The sequence below is a fragment of the Nomascus leucogenys genome, chromosome 1a (genome assembly GCF_006542625.1).
Source record: "Nomascus leucogenys isolate Asia chromosome 1a, Asia_NLE_v1, whole genome shotgun sequence".
In the NCBI taxonomy this organism is placed as follows: Eukaryota; Metazoa; Chordata; class Mammalia; order Primates; family Hylobatidae; genus Nomascus; species Nomascus leucogenys.
Window position 1 is genome coordinate 88,109,437 of NC_044381.1, and position 26,644 is coordinate 88,136,080.

Here is a 26,644-nt window from a genome sequence, read left to right on the forward strand (position 1 = left end):
TGCATGCTATTCCCTGAATCAACATTCCCAGAATAACCTTTTCCTGGGGACATTAATCAGGCCAGACTTGCTGACTCTAAGCTGTAGTGCCCTCATCTGAATGTTTAAAAGCTGCCTCAGACCCTTCTTCCATAGTTTCCTTTCAAGATAGTGTAAGATTGATCCTGAACTAACTGCATTAAAATTACCTTCAATGGGAAAATGAAAAGATTCATCTCAGTTTCTTTCTCCTACTTTTCAAATGATAAGTATTTCTTTCACTTTGTTGTTAGTATTAGCAAGAATTCTTGGTGAGAATATCTAATGCAATTTAGGGAGTAGGGCACACGCCTTCTCCAACAGTAACAAAATAGTGCTACCAGGCTTGAACTAATTTTTTTCTTTCAGCAAATTAAAGATGTTGCTATACTGTCTTCTGGCTTGCATTGTTTCTGATGAGAAGTCTGCTGTCATTCTTTTCTTTGTTCCTCTGAAAAAAATGGTAGGTACAATATAATATCTTTTTTCACTGGCTGCTTTTAAGATTTTCTCTATTACTGGTTTTAAGCAATTTAAATATGATGTGCCTTAGTGTAGTTTTCTCATGTTTCTTTTTTTATTATTATTATACTTTAAGTTCTGGGATACATGTGCAGAACATGCAGGTTTGTGGCATGGGTATACACATGCCATGGTGGCTTGCTGCACCCATCAACCTGTCATCTACATTAGGTATTTCTCCTAAGCTATCCGTCCCATAGCCCCCAACACCCTGACAGGCCCCAGTGTATGATGTTCCCCTCCCTGTGTCCATGTGTTCTCATTGTTCAACTCCCACTTATGAGTGAGAACATGCAGTGTTTGGTTTTCTGTCCCTGTGTTAGTTTGCTGAGAATGATGGTTTCCAGCTTCATCCATGTCCCTGCAAAGGACATGAACTCATCCTTTTTTATGGCTGCATAGTATTCCATGTTGTATATGTGCCACATTTTCTTCATCTAGTCTATCATTGATGGGCATTTGGGTTGGTTCCAAGTCTTTGCTATTGTGAACAGTGCTGCAATAAATATACGTGTGCATGTGTCTTTATAGTAGAATGATTTATAATCCTTTGTGTATATACCCAAAATGGGATTACTGGGTCAAATGGCATTTCTGGTTCTAGATCCTTGGGGAGTCGCCACTCTATCTTCCACAATGGTTGAACTAATTTACACTCCCATCAACAGTGTAAAAGCATTCCTATTTCTTCACATCCTCTCCAGCACCTGTTGTTTCCTGACTTTTTAATGATTGCCATTCTAACTGGAGTGAGATGGTATCTCATTGTGGTTTTGATTTGCATTTCTTTAATGACCATTGATGATGAACTTTTTTTCATATGTTTGTTGGCCACATAAATGTCTTCTTTTGAGAAGTGTCTGTTCATATCCTTCACCCACTTTTGGATGGGTTTTTTTTTTTTTTTCTTATAAATTTGAGTTCCATGTAGATTCTGGATATTAGTCCTTTGTCAGATGGGTAGATTGCAAAAATTTTCTCCCATTCTGTAGGTTGCCTGTTCACTCTGATGGTAGTTTCTTTTGCTGTACAGAAGCTCTTTAGTTTAATTAGATCCCATTTGTCAATTTTGGCTTTTGTTGCCATTGCTTTTGGTGTTTTAGTCATGAAGTCTTTGCCCATGCCTATGTCCTGAATGGTATTGCCTAGTTTTTCTTCTAGGGTTTTTATGGTTTTAGGTCTTACATTTAAGTCTTTAATCCGTCTTGAGTTAATTTTTGTATAAGGTGTAAGGAAGGGGTCCAGTTTCAGTTTTCTGCATATGGCTAGCCAGTTTTCCCAACACCATTTATTAAATAGGGAATCCTTTCCCCATTGTCTTGTTTTTGTCAGGTTTGTCAAAGATCAGATGGCTGTAGATGAGTGGCATTATTTCTGAGGCCTCTGTTCTGTTCCATTGATCTATGTATCTGTTTTGGTACCAGTACCATGCTGTTTTGGTTACTGTAGCCTTGTAGTAGAGTTTGAAGTTAGGTAACGTGATGCCTCCAGCTTTATTCTTTTTGCTTAGGATTGTCTTGGCTATGCGGGCTCTTTTTTTGATTCTGTAAAAAATTTAAAGTAGTTTTTTCTAATTCTTAGAAGCAAGTCTGTGGTAGCTTGATGGGGATAGCATTGAATCTATAAATTACTTTGGGCAGTATGGCCATTTTCATAATATTGATTCTTCCTATCCATGAGCATGGAATGTTTTTCCATTTGTTTATGTCCTCTCTTATTTCCTTGAGCAGTGGTTTGTAGTTCTCCTTGAAGAGGTCCTTCACATCCTTGTAAGCTGTATTCCTAGGTATTTTATTCTCTTTGTAGCAATTGTGAATGGGAGTTCACTCATGATTTCGCTGTTATTGCTGTATAGGAATGCTTGTGATTTTTGCACACTGATTTGTATCCTGAGACTTTGCTGAAGTTGCTTATCAGCTTAAGGAGATTTTGGGCTGAGACAATGGGGTTTTCTAAATATACAGTCATGTCATCTGCAAACAGAGACAATTTGACTTCCTCTCTTCCTATTTAAATACCCTTTATTTCTTTCTCTTGGCTGATTGCCCTGTCTAGAACTTCCAATACTGTGTTGAATAGGAGTGGTGAGAGAGGGCATCCTTGTCTTGTGCCGGTTTTCAAAGGGAATGCTTCCAATTTTTGCCCATTCAGTATGATATTAGCTGTGGGTTTGTCATAAATAGCTCTTATTGTTTTGAGATAGGTTCCATCAATACCTAGTTTATGGAGAGTTTTTAGCATGAAGGGCTGTTGAATTTTATTGAAGGCCTTTTCTGCATCTATTGAGATAATCATGTGGTTTTTGTCATTGGTTTTGTTTATGTGATGGATTACGTTTATTGATTTGCATATGTTGAACCAGCCTTGCATCCCAGTGATGAAGCCAACTTGATTATGGTGGATAAGCTTTTTGATGTGCTGCTGGATTTGGTTTGCCAGTATCTTATTGAGGATTTTCTCATTGATATTCATCAGATATATTGGCCTGAAATTTTCTTTTTTTGTTGTGTCTCTGCCAGGTTTTGGTATCAAGATGATGCTGGTCTCATAAAATGATTAGGGAGGAGTCCCTCTTTTTCTGTTGTTTGGAATAGTTTCAGAAGGAATGGTACCAGCTCTTCTTTGTACCTCTGGTAGAATTCAGCTGTCAGTCTGTCTGGTCCTGGGCTTTTTTTGGTTGGTAGGCTATTAATTACTGCCTCAATTTCAGAACTTGTTATTGATCTATTCAGGGATTCGACTACTTCTTGGTTTATATTTGGGAGGGTGTGTGTGTCCAGAAATCTGTCCATTTCTTCTAGATCTTCTAGTTTATTTGCATAGAGGTGTTTATAGTATTCTCCGATGGTAGTTTGTATTTCTGTGGGATTAGTGGTGATATCCCCTTTATCATTTTTATTGTGTCTATTTGATTCTTCTCTCTTTTCTTCTTTATTAGTCTAACTAGCAGTCTATCTATTTGTTGATCTTTTCAAAAAACCAGCTCCTGGATTCATTTTTTGAAGGGTTTTGTTGTGTCTCTATCTCTTTCAGTTCTGCTCTGATCTTAGTTATTTCTTGTCTTCTGCTACCTTTTGAATTTGTTTGCTCTTGCTTTTCTAATTCTTTTAATTGTGATGTTAGGGTGTTGATTTTAGATCTTTCCCACTTTTTTCTGTGGGCATTTAGTGCTATAAATTTCTCTCTAAACACTGTTTTAGCTGTGTCTCAGAGATTCTGGTACGTTGTGTCTTTGTTCTCATTGGTTTCAAAGCACTTATTTACTTCTGCCTTGATTTCGTTATTTACCCAGTAGTCATTCAGGGGCAGATTTTTCAGTTTCCATGTAGTTGTGTGGTTTTGAGTGATTTTCTTAATCCTGAGTTCTAATTTGATTGCACTGTGGTCTGAGAGACCGTTTGTTTTGATTTCTGTTCTTTTGCATTTGCTGAGGAGTGTTTTACTTCCAGTTATGTGGTCAATTTTAGAATAAGTGCAGTGTGGTACTGAGAAGAATGTATATTCTGTTGATTTGGGGTGGAGAGTTCTGTAGATGTCTATTAGGTCTGCTTGGTCCAGAGTGGAGTTCAAGTCCTGAATATCCTTGTTAATTTTCTGTCTCGTTGATCTAATATTGACAGTGGAGTGTTAAAATCTCCCACTATTATTGTGTGGGAGTCTAAGTCTCTTTGTAGGTCTCTAAGGACTTGCTTCATGAATCTGGGTGCTCCTGTATTGGGTGCATATATATTTAGGATAGTTGGCTCTTCTCGCTACATTGATCCCTTTACCATAGCTTTTCTTTGTCTTTTTTGATCTTTGTTGGTTTAAAGTCTGTTTTATCAGAGACTAGGATCGCAACCCCTGCTTTTTTTTTTGCTTTCCATTCACTTGGTAAATATTCCTCCATCCCTTTATTTTGAGCCTGTGTGTGTCTTTGCACATGAGATGGGTCTCCTGAATACAGCACACCGATGAGTCTTGACTCTATCCAATTTGCCAATGTGTGTTTTTTAATTGGAGCATTTAGCCCGCTTACATTTGAGGTTAATATTGTTATATGTGAATTTGATCCTATCATTATGATGTTAGCTGGTTATTTTGCCCATTAGTTGATGCAGTTTCTTCATGGTGTCGATTGTCTTTACAATTTGGTAAATTTACAGTACCAGTGGCTGGTACTGGTTTTTCCTTTCCATATTTAGTGCTTCCTTCAGGAGCTCTTGTAAGGGAGGCCTGGTGGTGACAAAAATCTCTCAGTATTTGCTTGTCTGTAAAGGATTTTATTACTCCTTAGCTTATGAAGCTTAGTTTGGCTGGATATGCAATTCTGGGTTGAACGTTCTTTAAGAATGTTGAATAGTGGCCCCCACTGTCTTCTGGCTTGTGCGGTTTCTGCAGAGAGATCCGCTGTTATTCTGATGAGCTTCCCTTTGTGGGTAATCTGACCTTTCTCTCTGGCTACCCTTAACATTTTTTCCTTCATTTCAACCTTGGTGAATCCGATGATTATGTGTCTTGGGGATGCTCTTCTCGAGGAGTATCTTTGTGGTGTTCTCTGTATTTCCTGAATTTGAATGTTGGCCTATCTTGCTAGGCTGGGGAAGTTCTAGATAATAATCCTGAAGAATGTTTCCAAGTTGATTCCATTCTCCGCATCACTTTCAGGTACACCAATCAAATGTAGGTTTGGTCTTTTCACATAGTCCCATATTTCTTGGAGGCTTTGTTCGTTCCTTTTCATTCTTTTTTCTCTCATCTTGTCTTCATGCTTTATTTCATTAAGTTGATCTTCAATATCTGGTATCCTTTCTTCCGCTTGATCGATTCGGCTATTGATACTTTTGTATGCCTCACAAAGTTCTCATGCTGTTTTTCAGCTCCATCAGGTCATTTATGTTCTTCTCTAAACTGGTTATTCTAGTTAGCAATTCCTCTGACCTTTTTTCAAGGTTCTTAGCTTCCTTGCATTGGGTTAGAACATGCTCCTTTAGCTTGGAGGAGTTTGTTATTACCCATGTTCTGAAGCCTACTTCTGTCAATTTGTCAAACTCATTCTCCATCCAGTTTTGTTCCCTTGCTGGTGAGGAGTTGTGATCCTTTGGAGGAGAAAAGGCATTCTGGTTTTTGGAATTTTCAGCCTTTTTGCACTGGTTTCTCCTCATCTTCGTGGATTTATCTACCTTTGGTCTTTGATGCTGGTGACCTTCGGATGGGGTTTCTGTGTGGACATTCCTTTGGTTGATGATGATGCTATTCCTTTCTGTTTGTTAGTTTTCCTTCTAACAGGCCCCTCTGCTGCAGGTCTGCTGGAATTTGCTGGAGGTCCACTTCAGACCTTGTTTGCCTGGGTATCACCAGTGGAGGCTGCAGAACAGCAAAGATTGCTGCCTGTTCCTTCCTCTGGAAGCTTCATCCCAGAGGCCAGCAGGTGCCAGTCAGAGCTCTCCGGTATGAGGTGTCTGTCGACCCCTGCCAGTAGGTGTCTCCCAGTCAGGATGCACGGGGGTCAGGGACCCCCTTAAGGAGGCAGTCTGTCCCTTAGCAGAGCTCGAGTGCTGTGCTGGGAGATCCGCTGCTCTCTTCAGAGCCAGCAGGCAGCAACATTTAAGTCTTCTGAAGCTGTGCCCACAGCCACCCCTTCCCCCAGGTGCTCTGTCCCAGGGAGATGGGAGTTTTATCTATAAGCCCCTGACTGGGGCTGCTGCCTTTCAGAGATGCCCTGCCCAGAGAGGAGGAATCTAGAGAGGCAGTCTGGCTACAGTGGCTTTGCTGAGCTGTGGTAGGCTCTGCCCGGTTCAAACTTCCTGGCAGCTTTGCTTACACTGTGAGGGGAAAACCGCCTACTGAAGCCTCAGTAATGGCAGATGCCCCTTCCCCCACCAAGCTTGAGCATCCCAGGTCAACTTCAGACTGCTGTGCTGGCAACAAGAATTTCAAGCCAGTAGATCTTAGCTTGCTGGGCTCCGTAGGGGTGAGATCCACTGAGCTAGACCACTTGGCTCCCTGGCTTCAGCCCCCTTTCCAAGGGAGTGAACGGTTGTGTCTCGCTGGCGTTCCAGGTGCCACTGGGGTATGAAAACTCTGGCAGCTAGCTCGGTGTCTGCCCAAATGGCTGCCCAGTGTTGTGCTTGAAACCCAGGGCCCTGGTGATGTAGGCACACGAGGGAATCTCTTGGTCTGTGGGTTGTGAAGACCATGGGAAAAGCATAGTATCTGGACCAGATTGCACTGTTCCTCATGGCATGGTCCATCACAGCTTCCCTTGACTAGGGGAGCAAGTTCCCTGACCTCTTGCGCTTCCCAGGTGAGGCAACGCCCCACCCTGCTTCGGCTTGCCCTCTGTGGGCTGCACCTACTATCTAACCAGTCCCAGTGGGATGAGCCGGGTACCTCAGTTGGAAATGCAGAAATCACCTGCTTTCTGCCTTGATGTTGCTGGGAGCTGCAGACTGGAGCTGTTCATGTTCGGCCATCTTGCCAGCCACCTGTTTCTTGTTCTTGAAGTTCATTGAGATTCTTGAAATCTGTAAGTACATAATTTTTTTCAGATTTGGAAACTTTTCATGATTTAAAAAATCTATTAAAGACATGCTTTATTAATACAAACACACACAAACTATAAAGGAGTAAGAAATATAAATATCTGTGTCGTGAGCAAACATTCAGGATCGACAGAATGATCAAAAGAGACTGCAACAAATTGGATTCCTATGGTGGAGAGGGCATCTTCACTGGTGAGGGGAAACCCCAGCTGTAACAGCTTTTCCAGTTCTCTCTCCCATCCAGAACCATGAGAGGCATGCCATTCGAGGGGAGGTGTGCAATCTGATGCTCCTCAGGCAGTCAAAATTCTCAAAGTCTATAGGATTAAAAGGGGAGCATTTTTCTACTTCTGGATAGGTGTCATCAAGGCAGGAATAGACGTGGTTTTAGCTTTAACAGTCTTCTCAGTCGTAAGGCCCAGACCCCAGCTTCAGCCCATCCTTAGGAGCCACACAGGTGCCTGGTTCTCTGTTTTCCTTATCAACAAGGATCAGAGTAGTTATTCTGGATTACTCCAAGACTCTCCCTCTACCATTATTAAGAATAGTTTTTTCTGTTTTCCTCTACCCCTTTTGCAGGAACTCCAATTATATTTATATTAGGCTGCTTGATTGTCCTACAGCTCCCTGACGCCCTGTTCATTTATTTTCAGTCTTTTTTCTCTCTGTATTTCATTTTGCATAGTTTCTATTGCTATGTTTTTGAGATCATTTATCTTTTCTTCTGAATTAATATACCAGTAATCCCATTCAGTATATTTTTTATCTCAGACATTGCTTCATTTTTATCTCTAGAAGTTTGATTTGGGTCTTTTCTACAAATCTCCAATGTCTCATTCAACATGCTCAGTCATTCCTCTGCCTTCTTGAGCTTATGGAATATAGGTAAAATAGTTGTTTTAATATCCTTGTGGGTTAAGCCTAACATCAGTGTCAGTTGTGGGTCAGTTTTGATTGAGTGGTTAATTGATTGTTATTATGGGTCCTATTTTCCTGCTACTTGCATGCCTGTCGATTTTTTATTAGATGCCAGTCTTTATGAATTTTACCCTCAAGGGTGCTGGATATTTCTGTATTCCTGTAAATAATTCTTGAACTTTGTTTTGTGAGACAGTTAAATTCTTTGGGGACAGTTTGATCCTTTCAGGGCTTGCTTTGGAGGGACCAGAGCAGCTGTTAGTCTGGGGCTAATTCTTCCCCATGACCAAGACAGTGCCATCCTGAGTGTTCTAGCCAGTCCCAAGATTTTCCGCTGCTCCTTTGTAGTCCGTTTGGATGATTCTTTTCTCAGCCTAGGGTCCTCTTTGCGTGTGCTGATCAGCACTGTGCTGCAGATCTCCAAGTTCCCTCGCCTCCCTCTCTCAGTAGCTCTCTCTAGCACTCTGCCCTGTGAGCTTCAGCTGACTCAGAGGCCTCTGGCTCAATTTGTGCTTGCCTTTCTTGTGCTGTGGTCTGCAAACTCTCTAGGTAATAAGCTCAGTCAGTTGTAGGGCTACCTCATTTGTTTCCTGTCTCTCAGGGACCATTGTCCAGTGTCTGAAAACTGTTGTGTCATGTATTCTGCCCAGTCTTTGGCTGTTTCAGCTGGGGGGTAAATATGGTCTCTATTGAATCATCTTGGCTGAGGTAAATCTGAATTAAAAAACAATTTCTCATCACAGAAACAATACATTTTGAGTCTAGAAAGTTGACAGGGGAAGGGAGGTAGAGAAGAAGAAAAAAAGAATGAAGATCACCTGTCATTTTATCACCCATTGTAACTACCTTTAGTATTTTTTCTTTATACAACTTCAAGTCTGCACCCACTCTCCTTTATTTTTCTTTTGTATTTCTTTAAACTAGTGCTCTCATACTCTTTATTTACTGTTTTGTAACCTGGACCCAAATTTTTTTTCAAAATGCCTACTTGATGAAACTAGAGTATGTGCTGTAAGAGGTAATATGTCTTTAGAAACAATCTAATTGGCAAGCAACTAGGATATCTCTAACACAGTTGCCATTAACTAAATTATCAAGCTAATGGTAATTAACCTATCAACAGTAAGTTAATATCTTAGACTGTTCCCCTATTGTATTTATAAGTTAATGGTTTATAAAGCCAAAAATAAATACCATTGGCAAGGTTAGAATAATTAAGCTAATTATTAGCCTGTATCATTGATTCTTCACCTTTAGCATGTATTAGAATCACCTGGAGAGTAATTGCTTGACCCCACCTCCAGAGTTTTATTTCAGAGATCTGGAGTGGCCAGAGATTTGCATTTCTAACAGGTTTCCAGGTGATGTTGATACTGCTGGTCTTAGGACTATACTTTGAGAAGCACTGCCCTGGATCATTTTTTGGTAACTGAGATACTACCAAGATTTTCTTTAGTATTATGTAAGGTAATCAGTGATTATTATTTAGGCTTTCTTAGAGGGAGAAACAGAGGAGAGTTACCAGCTTCTTTCAATTGTAAGGTATGTAATTGTTAAAAAATAAAAAGGTTGAGGGGAAACAATATTTTATGAATATCAACTTGATTTTCTTTACTATGTTTATAGTCACTAATAGGCTAACTCACCTGCCACTAATAGCCTGCTTGTCAAATTATGGTCAAAAATAAGTAGTTAATACAAAAAATTAGCCGGGCGTGGTGGTGGGCGCCTGTAGTCCCAGCTACTCAGAGAGGCTGAGGCAGGAGAATGGTGTGAACCCGGGAGGCAGAGCTTACAGTGAGCCGAGATTGCGCCACTGCACTCCAGCCTGGGCGACAGAGCGAGACTCCATCTCAAAAAAAAAAAAAAAAAGTAGTTAAGAAAAAAAGAAAAGAAATAAGTAGCTGATAGAACTATTGTATTTTCAGGAGAGGGTAATATCAATAATCCCAATTAGTACTTTGAAATCTTTAGCTAAAATCCTAATATTTTATAATAGAGTCAGTTTTATTTGTTTTATTATGTTCCATTATTATGAAATTTTAGATTTTATTTAAGGATTCCAAAGAAACTCCCCATACACATTCATGCTTCATTTCATACAGTTTTAAGTTTGAGGAGAGAGAAATTTATGTACTCTGAATTCTTTATCATTTCGCTATATTATTTAGATTTATGGTTTGTTAAATACTCACATACCTTTCTGATAACTAATGTTTTTTGTTTTTTTAAAGCCTGTGGATGTGGACAAAGATTCATCCCTAGTGACTCTCTGTTATGGACTCTGTGTTCTGGGACGGAGAGCTTTGGGGACTGCATCCCATCATATGTCCAGGTAAAGAAGGCATTTCTGTTCTGAGGAAGAGAGTATGGGAAGCTGTATAACCTAAATCTAAAATCATTTTTCATGGACGCATGTATTCTATGCTAAGTTATTGTAAAGTCTTTTTAGGTTTTATATTTCTATATATCATTTTCTTGAACATAGGTGAGCTGTCCTAACTGCTGGTTAACAGAACTGGTTTTTAAAATTCACACATGTGTGGGTAGCCACTGATAATGAGAATATAACGAATTTAAGACATTTTAAAATATAACCACCCCATGAATTTTGATTGGCCTCCTGTTTACATCTATTTCTCTAATAAATTCATTCATTTCTATTTTTCCATATTTCCTTGCAGTCTTTGTCCAGGGTATTTGTATTTCTAATATAGTAATATATTAGATTTGGAGACTCTAAATCTAAACTGAATTTCCTAACATATACATCCAAATGAATCAGAATTAAGAAATACCACATATTTTGAATTTTTTTCTGTGATAACTACATGTTTTCCATTAAGCTTTTCTTAATTTATTTTAACTTACAGGCTCTTTGCCTGTTATTTTCATGGACTCACTATTACAATGGTTTATAAATAAGGGTCCCAGGTTGGACAGGCCCTATCTCTTGTGATTCTGGTTCAGGGTTCTGACATTAGTTCCTGGAATCTGTATTTTCAAAACACTCCCAGGTGATTCTGATGCACACGCAGATGTAAGAATCAGTGTCATGGAAGACCTTTGTCAAAACGTGAACTTTTATCTCCAATCTTAACAGTAATTTAGAGTCATTCCTCTATGGATTGCATGCCCTATTTAAAGGAGATTTCCGTATTTCTTCAATTCGAGATGAATGGATCTTTGCTGACATGGAATTGCTAAGAAAAGTAGTAGTCCCTGGGATCCGTATGTCCATTAAACTTCATCAGGTAAGAAGATGAGATTTTTCTAATTCATTACTGGTGTTTACTTATCCTTCGTCACATGATTTCAGTATTAGTCCATTCTCATGCTGCTGTAAGGAATACCGGAGACTGGGTAATTTATAAAGGAAAGAGGTTTAATTGACTCACAGTTCCACAGGGGTGGGGAGGCCTCAGGAAACTTATAGTCATGGCGGAAGGGGAGGCAAACACATCCTTCTTCATATGGTGGCAACAAGGAGAAGGACCAAGCAAAAGGGGGAGAACCACTTATAAAACCATCAGATCTCATGAGAACTCACTCGCTATCATGAGAACAGCAGCATGGGGGTAACTGCTCCGATGATTCAGTTACCTCCCACTGGTTCCCTTCCAGGACACGTGGGGATTATGGGAACTACAATTCAAGATGAAATTTGGGTGAGGACACAACCACACCATATCAGCTTCCAAGTTATGTTTCTTAGGAACCTTTTGAGGCTGGGCGCGGTGGCTCACGCCTGTAATCCCAGCTCTCACGGAGGCAAGAGGCGGGAGGATAGCTTGAGCCCAGGAGTTCGAGACCTGCCTGGGCAATATAGCGAGACCCCGTTCTCCCGAAAAAGAAAAAAAAAAAAAAAGGAACCTTTTGAGAAATATTCTGATCTGAATAAAAGAAAAATGTGATTTCATGACAAGATATATTAAATGTTTAAAACCTGAACCTATATTTCTTTTTTTTTTTTTGTAGTCAGCTATTTAATTAGGTTCTTAAGATATTTAGAACACCAATTTGTGAGGATAAATTCCATTTGTCAGGGCAAACACAGATCGCAGGTAGGCCTGGAGCTGAGGAATAGCTTTGATTTTTGGTAAAATTTGTGAGTCCACAGCTTTCTGATCAATCTTGCGCTGCTCCGTAATCTCGTATTTCTCTTTTTCTGTGTCGAAGATCTCACCTTCCTGGTGTCTGGGCTTCCGCAGCTTCTTCTTCTTGAAGTAAGCATCAGTAAGATGTTTTGGGATTTTTACATTGCTGATATCGATTTTGGTTGAGGTGGCAATGACAAATTTCTGGTGTGTTCTTCGTAGAGGAACTCGATTGAGGACCAGAGGTCCAGTTACAAGTAACAAGCCACTAGCCAGCTGCTTCAGGAAAACCACCCTCTTGCCCCTGTGGCGTCCAGTAAGGATGATCAGAATGGTCCCAGGGGTAATGCTGGCTCGCAGTTTTCTCACGTGCTGACTGAAGGGTTTTTTGCCGTGGCTCAACAGCTTTCGAGGCACATCTTCAGTAGGATAATATCTAGGCATTTTGCGAAGTTTAACCACCCGGGTACCACCGTTCTTGTCACCACCAACTGGTTTTGTAACAGTTGCAAGAACCTTCTCCTTCTTTTTCTTTTCAACCTTGGATTTAGTGGCTGAGTACTTCCTCTTGTACATGGCCTTTCTGGAATACATGGCAGATCGGGAATACCTGCCAATTCCTCTGACAAGGACAGGGTTGCGGCTGCAATGGGGCTTCCCCTTCTTGGGCTTTTTAGCCTTGAGGTTACCCTTTTTCACCTTGCCACCAGCATCAGCCTTCTTGGCTTCGGGTTTCTTCTCTTTAGTATCTGGCTTCTCAACTTTTTCACCCGCCATCTTGCAAGATGGGAAAGAGCAACCTGAACCTATATTTCTAATAGTAAGTTTGAATATTAACATTAGAGAGTGACTGATACAGGCATGATATGTGAAGAAAAAAATTATTTACAAGCTGTAAGTAAAGGTCCTTGGCCCCTATAATACTTATTTACTTCATATTGTTGTAATGCCTGCCTATTCCCTGTATGAATGTTAGCCAACTCTAAATGTAGTGTAGTAACACTTCAGGAATGTTAAACGTGCTGCTGTTACTGAATGATGAATTTCATTCCATGTGTTATATAGAATAATAGGTGGTTAGGACAGACTTAGGCTTAGCTAAATATCTTAGTAGGGTAATAACATTAAAGTGAGGCCCCGCAATGCATTTCTAAAGCCCTAGATGATTGCAAGAATATATTGTGAAATTAAGTACTGGCACTTGTTCCTCCATTCCACTGGACAGTAGTTATCAGATCTAATGATAGAGACCCCGTGATAAGACTCATTAAAGTGTATCTGCAGTGCTCAAATCTAATTGAATCTTTTGCCCCCAAATAAAATGTGACTTACTCTTCAAGTCATTATAATATAATCTAAAGTGTGAGAATTAAGTTAAAAACCTCACATTCTTTAGGAACATTGCTAATAAGGGACACATTATTTGAAAATCTCTGTGAAAAATGGAATACTATTTGAGGATGATGCCCTGGGGAAATATTAATTTGGGATCAAATAGAATTGTCCATCTTCAGACTAGTTTTAGAGTTTTGAGACAAAATTCAGTGCATTTCAAAAAAAGGTAATTACTTCAGATTAAAATGTTTTTAAAACTTAGACATTTCTGGAAAGGTACCAAGTATGTATCTGCTTTATAAGAAATACTCTCTTTCATATAGCATAATTTTGTAATAGCTTCTGACAAACTTCTTCAATTAATTCTAAATGTTATCACAGATATTTTATCTCAACTTGTCTGAGACGAAACTGAGCACAGAATTAAAGCCTCTGATGCCTTGGGTGCCTGCCCCTAGTCTCTCCTTACAGGACTCTCTTGCCTGTTGCTGCCAGGTCTCTTTCCTTAAATATTGCTTTGGCTGTGGCATTATTGCGGATATCAGTGATTCTTTACTTTATATTCTGGCCCAACACACTTGGATATAGCACACTCCCATCATTAGCCTGGACTGGCAATATTTATAAACAGGGAGGTGAGAATGTAGAATTGGAACCAAGAAGCCATGGAGGGCTGAGGGGAGGAGAGGAAGTGGAGAATGTAATGCAACCTGAAGAAGTTCCTTAATTCTGATACACCTTCTAGGAGGGTGGAGATTGACCTATAAAGTCACAAACAACAGCCATATATTGATCATCACTTTAAGCGAGACATTAGGTTGTCTATGAGGATCTCTCAAGCAGGAAAATCTAGATGCGTAAATTAGTACTGATCATTGCCAAAGTTCATGTGCTCATGAAAATCCATAAAAGTGAACAATAGGCTTATATACTAAAAGAAAGGATATATGCATCTACCTTACAACCCAACAATTCTACTTCTAGATGTTTACACAAGAGAATTAAAGTACAATTGATTCTTGAACAACACAGGTTTGAACTGCATAGCTACATTTATACACAGATTTTTTTCAGTAAATGTATTGGAAACTTTTTTGGAAATTTGCAACAATTTGAAAAAGATGAACTACAAAGCCTAGAAATATCAATAAAATAAGACAAACTTAGGTATGTCATGAATGCATAAAATATACATAGATACTAGTTTATTTTATTGTTTGCTACCATAAAACACACAGAAATCTATTATAAAAAGTTAAAATTTATCAAAACGTACAAAAACACAGACTATACATGGCACCATCTGCATTTGAAAGAAATGTAAACAAAGATGCAGTATTAAATCGTAACTACATAAAGTCAACTGTGGTACATATTAATATTATAGACTACAGTAATTTCGTAATCACCTTCTGTTGCTATTGCAATGAGCTCAAATGTTGGGAGTATGCTTAAAACGCCGTGTGGCACTAATCATCTCTGTGTGAGTAGTTCTCCTTTCAGGTAAATTGTGTATTTCAATAAAAAGTGATCTCGCAGTTCTTGTGTATTTCTTATTGTGTTTAGTGCAGTACCATAAACCTTAAATAACACCATGGGACCCATACAAAGTGCTACTAGTGATGCTGAAAGGGCCCCCACAAAACAGAGAAAAGTCATGACATTAAAAGGAAAGGTCGAGTTGCTTGATATGTACCATAGATTGAGGTCTGCAACTGTGGTTGCCCACCATTCCAAGATAAGTGAATCCATCTTAAGGACCAGTGTGGAAAAAAAGAAAATTCGTGAAGCTTCCAGTGTTACTACACCAGCAGGTGGAAAACCTTGCACATTTTACAAAATACCTTTTCATCTCATGTTGAAAATAATAGCTTTTATGTTGGATGCAGGGTTGCTATAAGAAAGACATACCTATAAACACTAATGTGATTCAAGAAAAAGCGAAGTCATTATATGGCAGCTTAAAGCATAAGGAAGGTGAAGGACCTAAAGCTGGAGAATTTAATGCCAGCAAAGGATGGCTTGATAATTTTAGAAAGAGCTTTGGCTTTAAAAATGTCAAGATAACAGGAGAAGCAGCTTCTGCCAACCAAAAGGCAGCAGACGAGTTCCCAGATGCCATTAAGAAAATCATTGAGGAAAAAGGATATCTGCCTGAACAGATCTTTAATGCAGGTGAAAGTGCCCTATTCTGCAGCGAGGGTTGGGATGGGGAAGCCATAAAGGACATTTTTTAGTAAGGAAGAGCACCAAGCACCAAAATTTAAGGCAGAATGGGTAAGCTAAGTTTACTGTTTTGTGCAAATGCAGAGAGGGGTTTATGATCAGGACTGTCTTTACCTATAAAGCCTCTGACCCCTAAGCCTTGAGGGGAAAAGATAAACACCAACTGCTATTTTGATTGTACAACAAGAAGGCCTAGACAAAGAGAACTCTTCCTGGTTTGGTTCCACCAATGCTTTGTCCCTGAAGTCAGGAAGTACCTTGCCAGTAAAGGACCTTCTTTTAAAGTTCTTTTGATATTGGACAATGCCTGTGGCCAACCAGTACCTCATGAGTTCAACACTGAAGGTGTGGAGGTGGTCTGTTTGCCTCCAGACAACGTCTCTAATTCAGCCTCCAGATCAGGGTACAATGAAGACCTTTAAGGCTCATTACACATGGTACTCAATGGAAAGGATTGTCAGTGCTATGGAAGAGAACCCTGATAGAACATCATGAAAGTCTAGAAAGATTACACCATTGAAAAAGCCATTGTTGTATAGAAAAAGCCATGAAAGCCATCAAATACAAAATAATAAATTTCTGCTGGAGAATACTGTGTCCAGATGTTGTACATGACTTCACAGGATTTATGACAGAGCCAACCAAGGAAATAATGAGATTGTGGATATGGCAAAAAAAAAAAAAAAAAGGGAGGGGGGGATGAAGGATTACAAGGTGTGGCTCTTGGACAAATTCAAGAGGTATTAAGCACCACACTAGAAGTATTAACAGAAGATAACTTGATGGAGATGAGTGCTTCCAAACCAGCGCCAGATGATGAGGAAGACAAGGAAGCAGTGCCAGAAAACAAGTTGACTTTACACAGTCTGGCAGAGTGGTTTGGATTATTCAAGACTGATTTTGACTTCTTTTACAGTATGGACCCTTCTGTGATATGGGCACTAAAACTAAAGCATAAGATAGAAGAAGAATTGGTACTATATGGAAACATTTTTAAAGAAACGAAAAAGGAAAAATGTCAGAAAAGTACAATGTTTTTTGGTAAAGTTACACCAAGTGTGCCTGCTTCTCTTCCCTCTCCTTCCACCTCCTCTACCTCTGCCACCTCTGAGACTGCAAGACCAACCCCTCCTCTTCCTCCTTCTCAGCCTGTTCCAAATGTGAGATGACAAAGATGAAGACCTTTATGATGATCCACTTCTACTTAATGAACAGTAAATATATTTTCTCTTCCTTATCATTTTCTTAATAACATTTTCTTTAGCTTACATTATTATAAGAATACAGTATATAATATGTATAAAATACAAAATATGTGTTAATTGACTATGTTATTGGTAAGGCTTCCAGTCAACAGTAAGGTATTTGTAGTTAACATTTTTGGGGGAGTCAAAGGTTATACATGGATTTTAGAGTGCATAGGGATAGGCACCCCAACCCCTGCATTGTTCCAGGGTCAACTGTATATGTCTACACAAAGACTTAAACACAAATGTTTATAGTGTTTTTATTCATAACAACCTCCAACTGGAAACTACTCAAATGTCCATTAGCAGACAGGCATACAAATTATGGTATATCTACACAACAGAATATTACTCAGCAATAAAAAGAAACTAATAACAAACAGTAGATGAGTGGTTACTTGAAGTTTAGAGAGTGAATGCCAGAGGCAGGAAGGAACTTTTTGAGGTGATGGAAATGCTGTATATCTAGATTGCAGCAGTGGTTACCTGGGTAGGCACATTTGTCAGGATGCGTCTAACTGTACACTTAAAATGGGTGCATTTTGTTGTAAATCATATTTCCAACTTGACTTTTAAGAAGATTCTGTTTCCAGAGAGCTGAAAATATAAAATTTCTATTAACCTTTTCCTTCCAGACATAGTCTTTGATGATGTACTTTTAGTACTTCATTGGTGTTTTTGAACTTTTTTCTTTATAGTTCTTTCCCCACCCCCTCCAACTTTATGTATTACATGTGCTTACTTTTTGGTAATTAAAACTGTTATGTTGGATGTGGTGCCTCACGCCTGTAATCCCAGCACCGTTGGGAGGCCAAGATGGGAGGATCTCTAGAGTCCAGGAGTTTGAGACCAGCCTGGTCAACATAGTGGGACTGCGTCTCTGCGAAAAAGAAACAGAAATATTAGCCAGGCAAGGTATCGCGTGCCTTTAGTCCCAGTTGCTTGGGAAGCTGAGATGGGAGATCACTTGAGTCCAAGAGTTTGAGGTTACAGTGAGCTATGATTGCGTCACTGCACTCCAGCCTGAGCGACAGACCAAGACCTTGTCTCTAAAAAAATCCCAATAAGAAACTGTTATGATCTGTGCAGTATTTATTATTGCATATTGTCCTACATGTACACAGTACTTTCATATGCATTAGATCACCACAACCCAGAAAGTTATTTTAATCCCAATTTTGTAGAAGAAGATTAACCAAAACTCAGATGAAGCAAATTGCTTTTTTCATCTGTTCTCTTTCTTGTCCTCTATTTAATTGCGTTTGTAAAATATCTTTCCTCCTTATTTATTTTCCTTTATTAGTACTCTGAGGATTACATAGTTATTAGAACTAAAACCAATCAAAATCCAAATGAGTTTACATATGATATATGCTGAAAATTTTACAGTCTGTGATATCCTTGAGGAAGGAATAATTTCATATTAATTTTTATGTTCTCCTTGCTTGGTGCAGTGGACTTTAAATGTTTGTTTAATGAATGAGTTTCATTGCTCTAAAAAAATAGTGCATCCTGTGCATCTGCTTATAACATCTCAAGTATATTTCTAAAATTCTTTTGAAAACTTTTGCCAGTAAAACTGATAACATCTCTTGAATATTCTTAAAAAGTAAACTGCTCAATAATAAACATATTTCCATCACTCCATATTATTGTACAGTATCCCCAAAAAGCAATCACTGCCAGTAATTTGATATATCTTTTATGATTTCTTCTAAGCACATACGTTTTCATCTATGTGTGTGATATGCTCCTTTTTAAAAATGTAATTTTGCTATACGAATTGATTGTAACATGCTATTTTTTTTTTTCATTTAATATGACATGGACATCTTTCCAAATCACCACATACAGAGGCACCTCACAGTTTTAAATGTATGTAGAACTTTACATATTTATTCAACCATTTTAATGCCAGTGAAAAGAGATATTTAAACAAGATGAAACATTTTCCACTTTGGGCATGCCTGATAATTTCCAGCTTTTTGTTCATTTTCTTGAGAATATGATTATTGGCCAGGCGTAGTAGCTTATGCCTGTAATCCCAGCACTTTGAGAGGCCGAGGCAGGAGGATCGCTTGAGCTCAGGTCTTTGAGATCACCCTGGGCAACATAGCAAGACCCTGTCTCTACAAAAAAGTTTTGAAAAATTAGCTGGGCCAGGTGTGGTGGCTCATGCCTATAATCCCAACATTTTGGGAGGCTGAGACGGGCAGATCACGAGGTCGGGAGAGCGATACCATCCTGGCCAACAAGGTGAAATCTGATCTCTACTAAAAATACAATAATTAGCTGGGCGTGGCAGTGTGTGCCTGTAATCCCAGCTACTTGGGAGGCTGAGGCAGGAGAATCGCTTGAACCTGGGAGGCAGAGGTTGCAGTGAGCTGAAATTGCCCCACTGCACTCCAGCCTGGAGACAGAGCTAGACTCCGTCTCAAAAGAAAAAAAAATGAGCTGGGCATGGGGTACGTGTGTCTGTACTTAGGAGGCTAAAGCGAGAGGATTGCTTGAGCAAAGGAGGTCAAGGTTGCAGTGAGCTATGATCACACCACTGCACTCCAGCCTGGGTGACAAAGTGAGATCCTGTCTCAAAAATTAAAAGGTAGAAAAATAAATTATTATTGCCTGTGTCTGGACTTTCAGTTTTCATTCAAGGAATTGTAAAAATACTACTCTACAAAGATGGCATCCCTTTCCTAATAGAACTATTTGCTAGAAGGTAGCACATCATATGACATCTGGCTGTCTGCTTGTATAGGAAAATGTGAACTGAGTATTTAAAAGAAAAATTAGGAGAGTTGGTGTATGATATACAGAAGTTAAGAACTGCTTATCAGTATATTATGAATGCTATCTTAGATCAAGTGGTCTACAAACAGGTTAGAGTCCAAGATTCTTGTGCAAGAGATTAATTGGGTGCACTCAAGAATTATATTGTAAAGAAATGTTAGAAGGGGCATGGAAAAAGGGAAGCAGCTCAGTAAAGTGTGTTTTAGCTGAATTCTAGCCTTAGCTGGATTCTAGAAGAAGCTGTGGAGTTAGCAATATCTCCAAAAGTTATGCTATGTACTTCCTTACTTCTCACCCCATACAGAGAAGGATGTACCTCCCCCCTCTTCCCCACCCCGCACCATCATCTCCTACCCAGGCAGCTCCATTAGCTAAAGGCAATTCCTAGAAGAGAGGAACCTTCTAAGAATTATCCTAATTTGCTTAGGATAATGGCCTCTTATCCACATCCGTATTGCTGCAAAAGGAAGTGACTTAATTCTTTTTTATGGCTGCATAGTATTCCATGGTATATATGTACCTCATTTCCTTTATCCAATTTACCGTTGATGGGCACCTAGGTTGATTTTGCATCTTTGCTATTGTGGATAGTGTTGCAATGAACGTAAGAGTGTATGTGTATTTTTGGTAGAACAATTTATTTTCTTTTGGATTTATACCTAGTAATGGGATTGCTAGGTCAAATGGTAGTTCTGTTTCTTTGAGAAATCTCCAACTGCTTTCCACAGTGACTGAACTAACATGCATTTCAACAGTGGGTAAGCATTCCCTTTTCTCTTCAGCTTTGCCAGCATCTCTTGTTTTTTGACTTTTTAATAATAGGCATTCTGACTGGTGTGAGGTAGTGGTTTTGACTTGGATTTCTTTGATGATTCATGTTGAGCATTTTTTCATACTTGTTTGCTGCTTGTATGTCTTATTTTGAGGAGTATCTGTTCTTATCTTTTGCCCACTTTTTAGTGGGGTTGTTTTTTGCTTAGTGAATTAAGTTATAGATTCTGGGTACTAGACCTTTGTTGGATGCATAGTTTGTGAATAGTTTCTCCCATCCTGTAGGTTGTTGGTTTACTCTGTTGACAACTTCTTTTCCTGTGCAGAAGCTCTTCAGTTTAATTAGGTCTCACTTGTCAGTTTTCGGTTTTGTTGCAATTGCTTTTAGGACTTAGTCATGAATTATTTCCCAAGGCTGATGTCCAACATGGTGTTTCCTAGATTTTCTTCTAGGATTCTTATATTTTAAGGTCTTACATTTAAATCTTTAATCCATTCCTTCTTGAGTTAATATTTGTATATGGTGAAAGATAGGAGTCTGGTTTCATTCTTCTGCATATGGCTAGCCAGCTACCCTAGCACCATTTATTGAATAGGGAGTCCTTTCTCCATTGTGTATTTTTTGACAACTTTGTTGAAGCTCAGATGGCTATAGGTGTACAGCTTTATTTCTGGGTTCTTCATTCTGTTCCATTGGTCTGTGTGTCTGTCTTTTACCAGTACCGTGCTATTTTGGTCACTGTAGCCTTATAATTTGAAGTCAAGTAATGTGATACCTCTGGCTTTGTTCTTTTTACTTATAATTGTTTTGGCTGTTCAAGCTCTTTTTTTGCTTCTATATAATTTTAGGAGTTTTTTCTAATTCTGTGAAAAATTACAGTGGTAGCTTGATAGGAATGGCATTGAAGCTGTAGATTGCCTTGGGCAATATGGCTGTTTTAACAGTATTGATTCATCCAGTCCATAAGCATGGAATGTTTTTCCATTTGTGTCATGTCTGATTTCCTTCAGCAGTGTTTTGTAGTTCTCTTTGTAGAGATCTTTCACCTCCTTGGTTAGATGTATTAGTGTGTATGTGTGTGTGTGAGAGCGAGAGAGAGAGAGTGCATTGTAGATGGGATTGCATTATTGATTTGGTTTTCGGCTTGAATATTATTGGTTAATAGAAATGCTACTGATTTTAGTATGCTGATTTTTATGCTGAAACTTGAAGTCATTTATCAGTTCCAGGAGCTTTTTGGCAGTCTTTTTTTTTTTTTTAAGGTATTAAGTTTTTTAATCCACTTAACAAAAATACAAGAGCACAAATCCACGTTTATTTATTGATTTTTCGTTAGTTTAAATCCTTGAGGGGTACAGCATCACTCGGATTCTGTGTCCAATGGCCTTTGCAGGAAGATTGCTTCGGAATTTGGCACGAACCATGCCACTGTTTCCATGGGCCCAAGTTACCTTTCCTCAGATGACTCTGGTTTTGTTCGGTTTGCCGCCAGGAGTCACTGTGTTCTTTGCTTTGTATACATAAGCGCATCTCTTGCCCAAATAGAATTCTGTTTCATCTCGGGCGTAAACACCTTCAATCTTAAGAAGAGCTGTGTGCTCCCTTTGGTTCCGGAGACCCCGCTTATAGCCAGCAAAAATGGCCTTGGACCACAGCCTTCCAGACATAGTTCCTTTTAGAAGTCCTGTCCCCAGCAGGCCTCCACAGGAGCCAAGATGATGGGAAGAGAGTTTGGCAGTCTTCTGGGTTCTCTAGGTATAGAATCATAGCAGCAGCAAAGAGAGATACTTTGACTTCCTTTCCGATTTGGATGCCTTTTTTTTGCCCCCTGCCTGATTGCTGTGGCTAGGATTTCTGGTACTGTGTTGAATAGGAGTGGTGAGAGTGGACATCTTGTTTTGTTCTGGTTCTCAAGGGGGATGCTTCCATCTTTTCCCCATTCAGTATGATGGCTGTGGGTTTGTCATAGATGCTGCATCCTGGAGATTTTGGCATGTTGTATCTCTGTTTTCATTTATTTCAAATAATTTTTTTATTTCTGCTTTAACTTCATTTCTTTACGCAAAAGTCATTCACAATAAAGTTGTTTAATTCCCATGTAATTGTGTGATTTTGAGAGATCTTCTTGGTATTGATTTCCATTTTTATTCCACTGTGGTCCAAGAGTATGGTTACTATTATTTTGATTTTTTTTTTTTTTTTTTTTTTTGAGACAGAGTCTCACTCTGTTGCCCAGGCTGGAGTGCAGTGGCGTGATCTTGGCTCACTGCAAGCTTGGCCTCCTGGATTCACGCCATTCTCCTGCCTCAGCCTCCCGATTAGCTGGGGCCACCACCACGTCTGGCTAATTTTTTGTATTTTTAGTAGAGATAGGGTTTCACCGTGTTAGCCAGGATGGTCTTGATCTCCTGACCTCGTGATCCACCTGCCTTGGCCTCCCAAAGTCCTGGGATTACAGGCGTGAACCACCACACCCGGCCTATTTTGATTTTTTAATTTATTGAAACCTGCTTTGTGGCCAGGCATGTGGTCAATCCTAGGGTATGTTCTGTGTGCAGATAAAAATAATGTATAGTCTATGGTTGATAGGTGGAATATTCTGTAGATGTCTATTAGATCCAATTGGCCAAGTGTCAAACTTAAGTCCAGAGTTTCTTTGTTAGTTTTTTGCCTCAATGATCTAACACTGTCAGTGGGGTATTGAAGTCCCCTACTATTACTATGTGGCTAAGTCTTTTTGTAGGCCAGTAAAACCTTGTTTTATGAATCTGGGTGCTCCAATATTGGGTGCATATGTATGTAGGATAGTTATGTCTTCTTGTTAAATTGAACCCTCTATCATTAGGTAATGACCTTTTGTTTCCATTTTTACTGTTGTTAAAGTCTATTTTATCTGATATAGCAATAGTGACCCCTGTTCTTTTTTGTTTGTTTGCATGATAAATCTTTCTCCAGCCCTTTACTTTGCACCTGAGTGTCATTGCATGTGAGATGGGTCTCTTGAAGAGACCAGACAAATGAGTCTTTTTTTTTTTAATCTACCTTGCAACTCTGTGTCTTTTAAGTGGGGTGTTTAGACCATTTACATTTAAGGTTAATATTGATATGTGAGGTTTTGGTCCTATCATGAAGTTGTTGGTCCTATCATGTATCATGAATGGTTGCTTCGTAGTTCTACTGTATGGTTGCTTTATAGGTTCTGTGGGCTATGTTAAGTGTGTTTTTGTGGTAGCAGGTATTATTTTTTTGTTTCCATGTTTAGAACTCCCTTAAGAATCTCTCCTAAGGCTGGTCAAGTGGTAACAAATTTCCTTAGCACTTGCTTGTCTGGAAAAGATTTTATTTCTCTTTCACTTATGAAGCTTAGTTTGGCAGGATATGAAATTCTTGGTTGGAATTTCTTTAAGAATGCTGAAAACAGGCCCCAATCCCTTCTGGCTTATAAAGTTTCTTCTGAGAAGTTTACTTTATAATGGGGTTCCCTTATGTGATCTGACCTTTTTCTCTAGCTGCCTTTAAGAATTTTTTAGTGTTGACCTTGGACACCCTGGTGACTGTATGCCTGGTGATGTTCATTTTGTATAGTATCTCACAGCTGTTCTCAGATTTCTTGTATCTGGATGTCCACCTAGCAAGATTAGGGAAATGCTCTTGAGTTATTCCCTCAAATATGTTTTTCAGGTTGTTTACTTTTCCACCTCCTCTCAGGAATGTCATTAATTGGTAAGTTTAGTTGCTTTACATAATCCCATATTCCTCAGAGACTCTGTTCTTTTCTTTTATTCTTTTTTCTTTATTTTGTCTGACTGAGTTATTCCAGAATACCAGTCTTCGAGGTCCAAAATCTTCTGCCTGGCATGTACTAACTTCCTAAACTTAGGAAGCAATTAAGCCTCTTTAAGCTTCAGTTTTTAAACATGGAAAATGCAGGTATTATCAACTCAACCTACTTGACAAGATTGTTGTAAGATTCCAGCGAAATAATGTAAAACATATGAAGCATTATTTATGTGTACAGTATTATCTCACATATCTCAACCCCCCAGCTAACAGGCTCTATCCTTAAGGATATTCCTTCTTACTCTCCCTCTTCTCCTTTCACATAGCACAAATTCTGGTCAGTTGACTTGAGTGCAAATGGATTACTTTACCGGGATAGAAATTTGTCAACCTCCCAACTATAAATATGAAAGCAGCCTGTCATATTTACATTTCTTTAATATACCATTTCAAAACTGCACATTTGTGTTACAGTTATTTCAGTATATGTCCTGTCCCTGTTAATGTGTAAGTTTATAATAGGGAGATACATTTCATATCTTCTTTGTTTCATCCATGCTGCCTGTCAGACAGTCTTGTACATGGTAGATACTGAATAACTATCAAATGAATAAGTAGTTATTAAGACCAAGATACTTTTCAGAGAAAACTTTACCAACTTCTCTAGGACTAGGACCCCAAATCTGTGCTCAGAGCTTCTAGCTTTGAGCTGTATCTTAACTAGGTGAGAGGCAGGATAAAGTGTTATATTAGAACCCATTTTAGAGATACGACTTTATGTGAAAAGTATCTAGTTAAAAAGAAACACAACATAGAGACCTTTTATATAGTTTTAGCCTTCCTTACCTCATAGTGACATAATCCTTCAACAGAAAAAAAACATGAATAAAGATATGAAAAACCAACTTGAAAGAGAAAAACAAAACACATAAAAACCAGAAATGATATTTATTCATCTAGAACTTAGAGGAGAGGGTTGGATTGAGGAATTTACAAAAATAGTATAGCAGTAATGAGCTAATTCCTAACCCGGTTATGATTGAGAATCTATAATTTATCTCTAATAATATTAACGTGTTGAAGTATTCATAATAAACCAGTTTTTAAGAACATTCACTTTGTAACTGTAGAAGTTATCAGTTCTCTTATTTTCCTTAAAAATTTATATATTATTTTTATATTTAGGATCATTTTACATCTCCAGATGAATATGATGACCCTACTGTGCTCTATGAAGCCATAGTATCTCATGAGAAAAACCTCGTAATAGCCCATGAAGGGGACCCTGCATGGCGGAGTGCAGTACTTGCCAACTCTCCCTCCTTGCTTGCTCTGCGGCATGTCATGGATGATGGCACCAATGAATATAAAATCATCATGCTCAACAGACGCTACCTGAGCTTCAGGGTCATTAAAGTAAGTGTTTGAGGTGTTTATTTGTGTCCAAAACATAGAAGTTGAATAACTTGATCTAAACTTTTTTTTTTTTTTTTTGAGACAGAGTCTCACTTTGGGCCCAGGCTGGAATACAGTGGCATGATCATGGGCTTACTGCAGGCTCTCGACCTCCCTTTGCTCCACCTCAGCCTATCGAGAAGCTGGGACTACAGACATGCACCACCACGTCCGGCTAATTTTTGTGTTTTTTGTAGAGACGGGGTTTTGCCATGTTGCCCAGGCTGGTCTCACACTCCTGGCCTCAAGTGATCCACCCGACTCAGCCTCCCAAAGCTGTACAATTACAGGTGTGAGCCACCACGCCCAGCCTTGATGTAAACTTTTAAAAAGTGATTGAAATTTTCACAGAAAAAAAAATGTGATGACCATATTACATTAGTCTTTCTTGTTTATGAGCACTTAATTTTACTTTTTTTTTTTTTTTAGTACTTTATTCTGTCCTCTGAAAGTTTCTCATGTGCCATAAAGCCTTAAAATGTTTGGTTATTTCAGTCTTGACAGTCTTTTATCCATTAAATGGCAGGTCTTATATCTTTTATATATGCAATTTGGGCAGCATCTCTTTTTAAAAAGTCAGCACCATATTGCTAATATAATACGATTTCTAGGTTGCAAAATGATAGCATACCATGTACTTAATAGAGATCAGAAGTTATATAGTTCATTCTAACTTTTGCTTGTTTGTTTTTTTAAACATCTCAGGGCTTTAAGAGGCTTAATTTCTGAAATTTTATTCTGATAGTTTATAGTTATTTCTTAAATTCACATTAATCAACCCACAAATGTCATAAACATTCAACCATATTTATCTCTCATTTCTGTAAAAGATGTCTATTGTCTTATTTATCTGTGCTTTGCCAAGTTAAAAAACTAAATTGACTTCATTTTACTTGATACTTTAAATACAGAGCATGAAGAAAGAGCTCTGTAGATATTATTTAGCAACCTGCTAATGAC

The 26,644-nt window shown here is 38.8% G+C and overlaps 2 protein-coding genes and 2 pseudogenes across 5 annotated transcripts in view; 1 reads left to right on the forward strand and 3 right to left on the reverse strand.

The window, feature by feature from the left end:
- PCNX1 (pecanex 1) overlaps positions 1-26,644 on the forward strand; it is a 207,043-nt gene that overhangs the window by 168,219 nt on the left and 12,180 nt on the right. For all 3 annotated transcript variants that reach the window (XM_030812783.1, XM_030812792.1, XM_030812798.1), the window contains 3 exons: positions 10,217-10,317; positions 11,086-11,236; positions 25,415-25,645. In XM_030812783.1, coding sequence (XP_030668643.1) covers positions 10,217-10,317; positions 11,086-11,236; positions 25,415-25,645 — 483 coding nt within the window. The remainder of the gene's footprint in view (positions 1-10,216; positions 10,318-11,085; positions 11,237-25,414; positions 25,646-26,644) is intronic.
- LOC115835961 lies at positions 7,084-10,136 on the reverse strand (annotated as a pseudogene).
- On the reverse strand, positions 11,944-12,886 carry LOC100607337 (60S ribosomal protein L6). The gene has a single exon (XM_030812804.1). It carries the CDS (start codon positions 12,854-12,856, stop codon positions 11,990-11,992), a length of 867 nt encoding a protein of 288 aa, XP_030668664.1. The 5' UTR covers positions 12,857-12,886; the 3' UTR covers positions 11,944-11,989.
- Positions 21,710-22,161, reverse strand: LOC100607682 (annotated as a pseudogene). The gene has a single exon (XR_001115173.2). The product of XR_001115173.2 is annotated as a 60S ribosomal protein L35a pseudogene (transcript).